Source organism: Neolamprologus multifasciatus, chromosome 3, assembly GCF_963576455.1.
Source record: "Neolamprologus multifasciatus chromosome 3, fNeoMul1.2, whole genome shotgun sequence".
Lineage (NCBI taxonomy): Eukaryota > Metazoa > Chordata > Actinopteri > Cichliformes > Cichlidae > Neolamprologus > Neolamprologus multifasciatus.
In genome coordinates this window covers 16,781,579-16,794,325 of record NC_140441.1, presented here as the reverse complement: position 1 = coordinate 16,794,325, position 12,747 = coordinate 16,781,579, and the positions used below count along the sequence as shown (strand labels likewise).

The window sequence follows — 12,747 nt, the reverse complement described above, 5'->3', positions numbered from 1 at the left end:
GCAGTGATTATATCTGTCTGGACCTAATGCAACACTTAAAAGTGTCCTTTGTGTCCAATCTTGAGATTGCTGCCACTGTTTAGTAAACACCCTAAACAGCATTCGTCACAGCGCACATGGAGCTCTGTGGACAAAGGGTGCAAGGCAGCATTTCCAAGCGAGTGTAACAACTACTGAAGTACAGTGGGCAAAGGCTACTCATTCATTTGCAGGCCAATGAGAGCAGGGTTCTCATCTTTCCCATGAAGACTTTCCCTCTATAGCTCGTCTGGACCTGCAATTATCACATGAAAGATAAGGAGCCAGCGCGATGCATTGCAAATGAGAATAACATAACAGCCCGTCAGTGATTCTGCATGTCTGGCATTTCAGCAATAGCTCCGTCTCGTCTTTGTTTGCCTTAGTTACTCTCAAGTGACGCAGTCCAGTCATTCCAGCCAGATGACAGATACTCGTGAGTTTCTGGCAGCTTGATTTGTCATCTTTAATAACGCTAGTTTATGCCAGCCAAATGACTCCAAACACTCCTTTGTTAACAGCTTGGATATTTTAAAGGCTACAAATAAACAGCTATTTGCCCAATTTAGAGTTTTTAACAATGTGAATTAACAAGGGTAATTTTCCACGGCACATTACACGGGGCACCACGGAGTCTGACCTCATTATTAAGAGATTATTCTCAACTTCAATCAGCTAAAAAAGGAGAGCACTGTGCACTGTTCACGTTCCATCTCATTTGGATCCCAAAATGATGTTTGTTTCTAAAAACGGGACCTAAAGGTTCACAATGCATCATACTTAGAAGTTTCTTTGCTTAAAGAAAAAACAAAACAACTTAGCACAATGAGCAAGAAAAATCACAATATATTATTTCATTTTCCACAACAGATCATCAGCAATCAAATAAAAACAAAACAACAAAAAACAGTTTTTGCTTTAAAAAAAGCAGGCGAATACAAACGTCAGATACGTCAACACAGGAGCTTTAAAGCTAAAAATAACACATTTATGTACAGCGGTGTATCGCTCTCGTTAAACCGTTCTTTAACAACAGTGAATTTAAAATCTGCCCACAGAGCAAAACACGTGTCCCACATATGTCCACCATTTATAAACCTCCCATCTGCTGTTAAAGCAGGGCCTAAATGATCTATGAGACAATCAAACTGCTTTGGTTTTCAGTCAAGAATCTGAGCTTTAAGTGTGCAACGAATCTCTTGTGTTTTAGGCTACACGCTTTAACTACTACTGCTGAGCAGAGTTTGACTTGGGAACTCCTGTCGGTAAACAAAACAAAAACAATAAAAAGCAGAACTAAAAGTTTCACACATACAGCAGTGGAGCTCAGGATTTGGCATGGAAGCAAAGTGCACTTGCTGTGACACTTAGACTAATCACTTTGCCACTTGAAACTGTTTTACCTCGAGAATCGCTCAGCATGAAATGTCCAATTTTCCAAATGGCTGCTAAATCCCAATCTAGTCCGTTTCTCGGATCAGCTGATTGTGGTTGACCTGACGCAAACTCAGAGTCGGGTTTTCCACAGATACTGAGTATAATCGGCTGTTCAGCTGATGTTTCTACTTTTTCCACACCCACCTTTGAAAATACTTTTAGGCTAAAAAGTGTGACGGATACACCCAGTGAGTTGAAAACAACTATAACTTTGAATCATGATAAAACACCCTTTCAATTAACCTGCGTTTAAAGTGTTAAGACATGAATATTAAGCATGAACGGTTTGAAGAGGCGCGTCGTTTCGACAGAGTCAGGAAAGTAAAACGTAAGGTAAGACTTGCTAACATCTCGCTACAATTTAGCATTTTGTTTTAAAAGTGAAGAATACTTTTGAAAACCATTCTTCGCAAATTACAGAAGTCCCTCTGTAATCGCCACATGTAGCTTATCATTATTATCCAAAGCAGTAGTATTCATCCGACTCCACCCTGAGTTTCAAAGGCGATTTGGCAAAGGCGTCGCCGTCGATCACCGTTTTATCCACAAAACAATCAAGGTCCGTAGGCGAGGGTTCATCCGGGAGGTCCTCTGCTAGTGTGTCCAGGTAACTACCCACAGACAGACCATCCAGGCCGTCACTGTTACCATCGTTCAAACTATTGAAGCTTCCTCGCAGCGAGGCGCCGTCCTGGCTGTCCGACAGGCTGTATAAGCTGCCGGTCAGGCTGCCGTCATGGCTGGCGACGCTGCCTTTGTCATCTATCATCCAGCGGATGGACTCGATGCCCTCGTTGATGGACATAAGCTGCTGCATGAGCTTTACGTCAATGGCTCGCAGATTTGCCTGTTTTATGGAGAAAAATAAACATTCAAGTAAGGTCACTGCATTTCGCATTTCAGGAAATATGGTTAACAGATCAATATGTCTGTTCTCTAAATACATGGCTAATGTAAGCAGTGGGTAAGCTTAACTTAAAGGGGGAAAGAAAAATTAACCTACACCTTGTAATATTAGACCCTGTCACATATGCCTAGAGACTGGTTGACGATCTCCAGTTGGTTTGTGGGCGATTGCTCGAACTTGATGTCAATTTGCAAGCTCAAATTAGTTGTAACAAGGTATAGAGGGCTGCATGAAAAACCATCCTGTGATTACTCTGGCCACTAGCAGATTGCAGTGGCCACTGTAGTTTGTATGAAAAACTTCAACTTGTCTACAAACACTTGCAAAATGTGCCTAGGGTATTCGGTAGCTGTTGGCATACATGTTGGCATTTTCCATACAAACTACAGGCAATCTGCTAGTGACCGAAGCAATCACAAAAAGGTTTTTGATGTAGGACCTTCGTACCGATTTCACCCAGCAACAACTTGACAACTGGTTGGGGAATACAGGAGGTCATCCAGGCCTCTATAACTTACCTACTTTTATTTTACTAGTAACTGATTTAATCTTTTTTAAAGGCATTGTTTGTCTTAGTTCAAATACTTCTGTTACTAAAAGGAAGAAGTTCCCTTTTTAAATATGTCACTAGTGTTTAGAGCCTTTGTTTGAAACGCCATAAACAGTTACCAGCTGATCTGACCAAAGTCAGGTAAACGAGTTATCCATTACTTGTTGTGACAACAAAACAAGACTATTTTTAAAGCGCACGGTCATATCATCTTAGTGAGGATTCATAAATAACTACACATGATAAATGTCTGAGAAATCTGTTTACATTTCATGTGCCCGACAGATCAGATTTTTAAATCAGCAGATATCGGCATTGGTCATAAAAATCTCTGTTGGGTTCTAGCAGTCTTGCTCTTTGCTCAGCTTGAGACAAAGAGTTGTGGGATGACTTAAAATGACATTTGCAAAGTCTTATCATGCTTCTGACCTCACATACCAAATTATTTTCTACCCAGCCAGTATATTCTTCTTCTACTGTGTGACTTGTCTGTTGGTCCCACTATTTTCTCATCATCTACAGAGCAAAGATGGTATTCCAGATTCAACTGTCTGACTGTTCTGACCACACTGCAGGGGAGCTTGTAGAGTATTTTATTTAGTTGTAATTGCCTAACAGTTATGCGTTCAAAACAGCAACAAACACAGTAGCGAAAAGTGTACTTCTTAGCATTTATAATGACAGAACTGGAGCAAATGACCCAGCAATTACGTAACCTGTAACAGCCACGTGAGCAACACCAGCACCCTATTTAAATCTGTAGATAAACAGACAGATATGAGTTATGCCAGATTTAGACTTCTGAGGAAAATCGAAGTCGTAACTGGAAACTCCTTTTAACCTCATGTTGTAACCTTCCAGGTAACCTGAAGGGACCTCCTGAGAAATGTAACTACATGTCCGGTCAACACAGATGAGTCCGACTGGTCTGGAAGATTATGGCGTAGATTTCGCGCTGAAGCGTAATTCAGGCATTAGACTACTTCTTGCCAGTAGCTGTGGCGTGACAATAAAGACAGAGTCAAAGTCCACTAACAGTGCAAGAAATAGAGCTCATAAGTAAAGTGGAAGCCAAGAAAACAACTAAAAACGAGCAGTGTCAGTATTGCTACTGTAAGCAACAAGGTTCAAGGATCATTCCTGGTCTCAGAAATAGTACTCTCCCCCACAGATAAATTAGTCAGAGAAAACACAATCTACTCAAGTCATTGTTGGGTCATGTGACACCGGAAAAACGACTTGTACGCGTGTCAAATCACAGCCAAGAGACAGTTTTTATTCAGGACAATGGATGAACGATGCCTACTTTACACAGTATGGCCATTGACTAAACTTCCTGCCCTGACAAACCATGCTATTGAGGGTGGATGGAACTGCCTATGGAGTCATTCAAAAGGGATTCCCCCTGCGTCTACTTGGTGACAAACGCCCGGTCTGAATGAAAATTGGTAAACGGGCAGCTGCAACATCCTGCTACAGTGAAAACACTCTGAGGCAGATGAAGGCAGACAGGGTTGGTAGACTGTTCCAGACAGCTGCTTTGACACAACAGCCTTTCTTTAGAGTGGATTTGTAACCACCCTTCATTTGGCTCACATTGCTGCCGGTGTGTTTGTTTTGCAAGTATAACCACCTGCCTTATGCACAAACACACACACAGAAGCTCAGCAGATGGAGTTACACCAGAATTATAGGCCAAGCAGCTATGTTGTGTTAATAGGATGGCACCACTGGGTCTCTATCACAAAATGAATATCAAAAACACAATTAGTGCAGCACAGTTTTTGTCTGCGCCGGATGCAAAACACGATTTGTGATACAAAACCCCAAACAGGCCTGGCGGGACTGCCGTTTACAGTTAATTTGCTCCTTTGATAAGCCTTTGATTAGTTTGGGCTCGCAAATAATGCAACAGAAAAGCTAAATGCTACTTTCTTGGCACAAACTTGTGAGTGTGCACGCAGGAAGTGGGCTGATTGGATTAGTGGCTGAAATGAGAGACCAGTCACAGTTGGGATTACACTCAGTTCATTTAAAATAAATTAATTTAGTACTTTTTTCTTTTACAGGATGCTTGCATAACAAAATAACTGCCAGCAAAAGGTGTCATTTAAGTCTAAAAAAGCCAATTACAGATCTACTATTGTCCTTACAGTAATCTTTAATAAACTAATCCTATCAGAGCGAGATCTGTGGCAGCGGGTCAGTCTGCTGGCTATGACACACCATCTGCTCGGGTCTCCTAATACCAGTCTTGACCTTTTTAAAATGGCGCGTTGCTGCGACTCTGTCGGAGTTTGAGACTAGCAGGACATTCCAGGGACATTTGAGAACAATTTGAGTGATCGCAGATAAAACTATGCAAGCATGGGGAGATAATTACAGCTGCACAACTGCAGTGGTCTGGATCATTCGACAGGGGGGGGGGCGAGCGCCCTGAGGTGACGGGAGTTCACAAACAGTCCTCTGCCAGCTGCACAGTGTGAACGGCTCTCATCTGCCCCTGTGACAGTCGTTCACAGTTAATGGTTATACCTGGAGCTCAGGTAATGCTATTGTGTCTAGGTAAGGTCCTTGAACGCAACAGAAGAAACAGGACCACCCTGGCAGTAAACAACGATGCCACCACATTTATCTCAAAGTAATTATTAAAATATTACTTACAACACCTGAAATTAAGCTTTAAAGAGAAGACTATTAAACTGTTTGCAAGCTACTATAGAGCTCAGACAATACACTCACCATCTCCTGTTTGAGAAACAACATTTTGCTTTCCAGTCTTTTTATGTCCGCAGAGTTAGCGCAACATTTGCAGTTCCCTAAATGCGGCGCTGCGGACTTGTCATGTTTCCCTCCGGCGAGAGAGCGAAAGAGACTGTCCGGAACTTTTCGGCCCAACTTCGTCTCTATGTCCTTCAAGTCTCGCATGACGCTGTTGTCCTCCTCCATCGCGGGGTGTCACACACGCAGTCAGGGCAGTTATCTGCGACCACGGAGGTTATATTCCCACAGCCTGGCGGGCTGTTCGCGCGAGCTTTAATCAGAGAGGAGTGGAGTCAAAGTATGCTAATAAAAGTTTTAAGGCGCGCGCTCATCTCAGCTTCTTCGCTGTGACGCTAAACGCACCGCTGCCACAGCAACAGACCTCCCATTTAAGCTCGTGAATGGACAGTTTAACGACAACGCGCGGACCCTCCCATTGGGGGAGCTTCCTCTGAAACCAGACACCCTACAGGTGAGACGAAAGAGCGAGAGAAATAAAAAAGCAGAGGTGTTTCCAGGATATTATTTTTCAAATGCGGTGGCAAAAGCCCACAAAGAAAATAAGCATGACTGTTAAAATTTTTATTATGAATAACTTTTTGCAAAGTCTTATATTTCTCTTTATTTTCTCACCTCGTGACCCCCTGGACAAGCTGAGCTCGTGTTGTCAAGGGAAACTAGTCACAGTCAACTGGTCCTATAAGTGTAATAAAAGACAGTTGCTAGAAGTGATAAATGAAGTTGTAGCAGGGGCGTGTCCAGAGGGGTGGAGGGCATGGTTACTGCCCCCCCTGAAAATATAATGGCTTTTCTCCTTAGCGACTACTCAGCTTGAGTCTGCTCTGCTTGGTTTTGGTCATTTTCCATTACAATTGAGTACCACCTCAATGTGTATGGGGGTCGTTATAGCATTGTTTGTGTCATATGTATGCGACAGTGTAGGATGTTGAGGCGATGGTATACCTGCTGCTCGGTGTAAAGGTTTTTGTCAGACACAGGGACGACACACGCACACAACACCATGCCAGATTACTGTTAGGCTGCTCCCTTGTCACGAGGGGTCACTACAACAAGTAGGTCCATGTTGTACCCCTCGTGACATGTTTGATTTGTCAGACTTCCTGACCCAACAACAAAGGAGACTTGGGTCTCTGTGGAGACTTTAAGCATTAAGTATATTTTAATGCTAAAACCTTTGTAATATTAGGGCACTTATTAGGATTAGTGGCTCCATAGTACAGGGGTTTACACACTTGGCTAACAAGCAAAAGATCCATGGTGTCACCCAAGGCCTCTGGGGCTCTTATCAAGAAGGCCATCTGGTGTAAAAACTAAACACCCTTTGTGAATAATGAAGCAGCTGAAGCTAACTTCTTCTAGTTTTTTTCTTGAGTAAAGAGTTTAAATACATCTCTGCATAGATTCTCAATCATCCAGGTCATGAGTGTCTAAGGAGCCTGGAAAGAAAGCGTCATGGTTTCATGACATTTCAAGACGTTTCACAAAAAGTCTAAACATTTGTTTCACTGCTTTGCAAAAAACTCAATGCAAACAGTGTTTAGCCTCGTGGGCAGTGCCGCTTATCGCGTAACACCATCTGCACGAGGACGCAGGGCAGCAAATGAGCCTGAAATCCATGCCCACTGCTATCTATGCCAATTTTCTACACTGTATTTGTTCCACATCAAATTCTGTGATTTTCCCGTGGGCCTGCATTGTTCACACCCTTAAGTAGCATAAATGATTCCCAGATGCCAAACTATTTAATGTAAAGCCCCTAAGTTCAACAGAATTATTTATGTAAAAATACAAAAGTATAAATTACATTTTTCAACTATTTTATGAAACATGTGTTTCAGCTAAAAAGACAGAAAATAAAGACTCTTGACACTCTTTTACATTTGATCTAAATCACCACTCTGCTTTATTTTCCGTCTACTTCTTCATTTATTAGCAACATTTCAAGTCAGGTGAAACAGTAACTTAACACATCATAAAAAAGCATATCTATCTATTGAACGTTCAGTAGGTCCTGCAGAGTTCTAGAAATTAAACTACAGCACCCCCTTGTGGGTAATATGGCTTAATTGCATGGGCACTTTGATGAAATATACCTTTTCTGGCATTGTGCAGCTAAACCAAGCGAACCTAAGAAGTCAGATAAACTCAGGGGATGATGTAGAGAATGCAGTTAGAAAAATGATAGTCATGTTCAAGAAGTATTACTTCCTTCATTACTTTAAATTGATGTAAAACGCTCACTGGCACATTCCTTTCAGGTGTGCCCCCTTTTTGTTAAGTGAATCAGCAAACACTGAACTTAGAAGTCAGCTGATCTTGATATGTAATTCCTGATTTAAGGCCTTTTTTTTAAACCACTGATCAAATTCAGGGTCCTGGAGGGGTGACGCTGGGCATTATAAAAAGTCTTCAGTAAGTAGGAAATGTAAAAGTCAATATTTACATCTGCACTATTTGTAAATATAGACGCACAAATGCAGCAACAAAAGAGATGATTTTATGTTCTAGTGAGAACAGATTCAGACTTTAACAAACCACACAAGCGCGTCACTGTGAGACAAAGAGGCGCTTTAAAGTGGGGCTTGTGTGTGTCTGTGTGTGTGTGAGAGAGAGAGCGTTTATACAACAGATTGGCTTTTCTCATCATCGTAGCGCTGGTACTGATCCCCGAGCAGAGGCTGGTGGCCCTCCTTCCTGCGAGACCGGGCACGCACAGCACACGTGGTGAGAGCGAAAACGACCGCGACGACCACAAGGGCAGCAACTATGGCCATGGTTATGATTTCACTCAGGGTGAAATTTCCACCTGGGAAGGCAGGAGTAAACAATGATTACAGGTCATCTGAGCATTTCTCTGAAGGCGAGATTAAAGGCGTGCGGGTCAAATGTGTACCTGGCCATTCGGCTTCGTAAGAGTAACCGAGGTTTTCAGGGGCGGTCACAAACATCTCCGAGTTGGTCACCGGAGGCCAGAAGGGCACCATGTTGTAGCGCCTGTTGTGACCGATGGGAGCATTTTGGTCTGGGTACACAGCCGCATCTGTCGGGAAGCACTTTAAATTAGCACAAAAGCCATTATGAAGGACAATACGTTTTTAAAAAACAGATGCTACTGAAAGACCTGGGCTGTGCCTCCTCAACCATTCATCAAATATCGCGTCTGTAAAGGTGTGGAGCAGGACGAAGATGGGGTCGTTCGGGGAGAGGTGAGTCTGTCCTCCAGTCCCGTTCAGGAACAAATGAGCCAGGTTGTGGAGGCTCCTCACTATAGGGTCGTAATTCCCCTTGGGAGCGCTGTAGCCTGCCAAAATAGCACGAAAGGGCACGAAAAGCTGTGTGTGTGAACGGAAAAGAGTTGTATGACGGACAGACAGAAATATCTTTGTGCTCGCTGACCTTCAATGGTGTTCCTGAAGCTTTCAGAGGAGGTGGAGTAAAATGGCGGCGTGTCAAAAGTGTTGACCTGCAGGCAGTCTGCCACGTCCTGGGGCTCCGGGAGACGCTGGACCATAGGCCTGTTCACATTTCCTGCCGGGTTTCTTCTAATGGGAGAAGACTCGGTGCCTGGAGAGAGGGAGGGAAAGGAAAACAACCTGGATATTATCGTATTTTCAAAAAGAACTCCAAAACAAAAAAAACCCCACAGATCACTGCAACATCACCAGTCTCCAGCCTCACTGTTGCAGATGGTTCCCAACGTGTCGTAGTCCTCCACGCTCTCACAGACGACTCTCCACTGGGAGAAGATGGAGTTAGAACTCAGAGAGTTCATGTCAAAATTGCTCCTGGCTCCCATCAGGTCATCTGTGCAGATGTCACATGTGTTTCCCCCGATAGCAAAGTTCCAGTAGGGCAGGGCGAAGGAGGGGTTTTGCAGCATGTCCTGGGTATTGAGTATGAATAAAATCAAAGCATGGCTGGGTTAGAGTGTGTCACCATGGATAAGGATGTATTTGACTGTGATGCAAATCAAATGCATTCAGTCTGAATAGTCGGTATTGCAATCTTTCTGATCTGATTTAAAGTTTAGTTTATTTTTAATAATTTGTGCTAAAAAAGAAAGCTCTAGTGGAAGTCTTTTTAATCCCTTTAGTTATGTAGAACGTCTATATGAAGACAGAAGTTGGGGGGAGGTATACGGTGCTATAAAGTCACGATGGATTCAGAAATGATGAAACTTTGTGAAAGGAAGTTGCAGTGCAGCGCTCTTGCTCTGCTTCCGACTTATTTCATGACTTTCCAATGCAAAACCTCGTAGTTTAAGATAAGGCGTAAAGGTAAAGAAAATGTTTCAATAGAGGATTTATAGGGGCAAAATATTCATGAATCTCAAAGGAACATAGTCTGTCTGCTTGGCTGTGAATTATTCCCTCCTTCAATTCTTCTTCTCCGGTGGTTTATCAAAGGAAAACTTACCAAATCCCACTTTTAAAGTCTATGCTTGCTGATATGAAACCAGTCGGGTAAAAGAGTGAGTTCAAGATAGAAACCCCCCCACCACACTATTAAAATCCAGGCATTCTTACCTATATGATTTAAATGCAGCAGGACAAGAAGCAGAGACAGTTCATTCTAATTCTTACTGGAGAAAAAAAGAGCTTCCACCAGTGTGTGAATGTGAGAGTGAATGAATAGTGGAATTGTAAAGTGCTTTGAGGGCCCCGAAAAGCGCTATATAAATACAATCCATTATTATTATTATTATTTCCCTGAAACTTCACCAGTGTGACAGATTTGAGGATGAAAACAGAACAACAAAAAAACAAGGCACTAATTAGGGATCCCAATTTAAACCAGAAACTTGCTCAGGATAAGGAAGGAGCTTCTCTGCAGGAGTCCAACACTGACAGGGTTCAGCACACACAGCAGCCTCATTCTCTGCCCTTAATTGTGACCCGACTGATTCATGCAACACCGACTCTGGAGGAGATTATTAACATTCTCCACGTGTCACTTTCGTGATCGTTAAAGTCTAATAACGCCTCTTCAACAAAGCTCCTTTCAGTGCTGTTTCCTCCAAATGGAGGGTGTGCAGACCGAATCCAATCTCTAATTTGAAGTGGTTAAAGTCACATTTTGCGCGCTGCTCGCTTATTAAGGTGTGACATTGCTTCGTCAATTATGATTTCTTCGCCATTAAAGTTTGCGGGGAAGCGCATTAGACAAAACAAACAAGCGGGTGGGGTGGTGGGCGGCAAGAAGGACATTTGTCGGTGTTGAACTGGTAAATTAAAGATGTCGATAAACAATTAAGTGATGATTAGCGACTCTCAGGCAACAAAATCAGTTAGTTTTTTTTTCTTTTTCAAATTTGAGTTAAAAACACCCTAATGGCATCTGCAACACTACAGTGTACGCTGTTATAGATCTAATTATCTGCACTATCTCACCTGCATGTCTCGCTCCAGCTGGAGCAGGTGGTACCTGTGCCAGGTCAGGAAACCGGGGCCCTCGTGCGAAAAATCCACGCCCCCAAAACTGGCCTGCCCCGCGCCCAGGAAGGTCTTGCTGACGGAGTAATAGTGGGACCAAACGAAGCAATTGTAGATGGAGACGTTTTCAAACTGCGTGGTGTTCCCGTCAGGGCCAAAGATGCTCGGATAGTGCCGCGTTGCGATCACCAGATCGGGGTGCACCGTGCGCTTGGCCTGGTCCAGCGCGTTCACGAACGCACGCTTTTCCTCCGCGCTGAGCTGCATCACGTTTCTTCTCACTGGAGGATTATAGCATTGGAGAAAACAAACAAACAAACAAACAAACATATTAGCTCAACCGGTCACGCGCTGATTGGAAATCAGTTTTTAAAACCCGAGATGTGCGTAATTGGTACATTTTTGGCAGCTTTTGTTTGCACTTACCAACAGGAACTCTTTGGTCACAGTTGGGCCCGGTCAATCCGTGTTTACAGCGGCCGCAGTTATGACCACTGAAGTTTCCGTTACACTGACAGGTACGGCTGAAAAAACGGCTGGGCCATCGTTCCCGATCATCCCGTCCGTCGTGCGGGTACTGAGGCCCATGCGGCTGTGTGTCCACCGCCACCGGCACACACTGTCCACGCCCGGTGCTGGAGCCACACGGGTCATTAGGCAGTCCAGAGGGCGACGGGCAGCACTGTCCACTCCTGAGACCCTCTGGAGTCACACACTCTCTGGGGAACTGAGCGCTCACAACCACCGCGCCCACAATCACCAAAAAGCAGAACTGCCACATTATCCAAAAAAGAAAAGTCGCTGCCAAAGTTTTACGCACGGCTGGTTTCGAGTCTGTTTTTACTGACTGACTTCGAGTACAAACCTGAACTAATTACTTTCCCCCAAAATACACTTGCATCACTTCACATCAGAAGTTATTTCTTCTCTGCCAAATGAGTGGGTGTAAACCTCCACCTTCCATGCACCCACGCAAGACTCCACTTCTGTTTCCCCCCCAAAACCACTGAACCGACGACCTTAAATACCGGATTAGCGCATGACTACCCGGATTTACTGACTCCCGCGTGATCACATCACATAACATCATATTTCCTAGGGATGGAGAAGGTAGTGTGATCCGGTCATGCACAGTTTTATTCCTCTAAAAAAAGTCCCTGGATGTCTACAGTCGACCGAATAAACACAGCATTAAATGTAAAAAAGTCCAATTAATAACCGACTCTAAGAAACACAAATTATGATAAATGACTACTTCCACACGCACAGTGTAACGTCTCAGTGGCTTTTATGAGCACTGTATGAAAATTAATTAGCTATGAAGTAATAGTTCCCCCTCACAAATCCTTTAGCAAAGGAATAGATGTTTGGAGAGTTAAAATAATAATAAAAAAAGATTTTCAGCGTGTTGAAGAAATTCAGCCTAGTGTGTGTGACACTGGAATTTAATCTCGCCTCAGAGGTTTGCTAAAGTGATCATATTTCAGGTCATTTGACTTCTCAGGAAGGCGCCTCCACCCTCCCTCTCCTTCTTTCCCCAAACCTGAGCCTGATTTTACTGTCCAGAGCATGTGAGACTTGAAAGCACGAACAGCATTTATCCCGCAAGAAAAAGTCTT

At 43.5% G+C, this 12,747-nt stretch overlaps 2 protein-coding genes across 2 annotated transcripts; both read right to left on the bottom strand.

Moving 5' to 3' along the window:
- Positions 1-940: 940 nt before the first annotated feature.
- lurap1l (leucine rich adaptor protein 1 like) lies at positions 941-5,861 on the bottom strand. The gene is made up of 2 exons (XM_085152876.1): positions 5,655-5,861; positions 941-2,302 (listed from the first exon to the last, which is right to left on the bottom strand). Exons 1-2 carry the CDS (start codon positions 5,859-5,861, stop codon positions 1,913-1,915), a joined length of 597 nt encoding a protein of 198 aa, XP_085009002.1. The 3' UTR covers positions 941-1,912.
- Positions 5,862-7,568: 1,707 nt separating this feature from the next.
- LOC146521804 (5,6-dihydroxyindole-2-carboxylic acid oxidase-like) lies at positions 7,569-12,147 on the bottom strand. The gene is made up of 7 exons (XM_085152865.1): positions 11,555-12,147; positions 11,087-11,409; positions 9,375-9,579; positions 9,093-9,260; positions 8,818-8,997; positions 8,590-8,736; positions 7,569-8,502 (listed from the first exon to the last, which is right to left on the bottom strand). The coding sequence occupies exons 1-7, from the start codon at positions 11,907-11,909 to the stop codon at positions 8,315-8,317; spliced, it is 1,566 nt and encodes a 521-aa protein (XP_085008991.1). The 5' UTR covers positions 11,910-12,147; the 3' UTR covers positions 7,569-8,314.
- Between the last annotated feature and the right edge of the window lie 600 nt (positions 12,148-12,747).

Coding starts and splice junctions, on each gene's coding strand:
- lurap1l (XM_085152876.1), bottom strand. CDS start 5,861: ATGGAGGAGGACAACAGCGTCATGCGAGACTTGAAGGACATAGAGACG. Junction 2,303..5,654: donor TGTTTCTCAAACAGGAGATG/GTGAGTGTATTG, acceptor TCCATAAAACAG/GCAAATCTGCGAGCCATTGA.
- LOC146521804 (XM_085152865.1), bottom strand. CDS start 11,909: ATGTGGCAGTTCTGCTTTTTGGTGATTGTGGGCGCGGTGGTTGTGAGC. Junction 11,410..11,554: donor TGACCAAAGAGTTCCTGTTG/GTAAGTGCAAAC, acceptor ATAATCCTCCAG/TGAGAAGAAACGTGATGCAG. Junction 8,503..8,589: donor TTACGAAGCCGAATGGCCAG/GTACACATTTGA, acceptor CTGCCTTCCCAG/GTGGAAATTTCACCCTGAGT.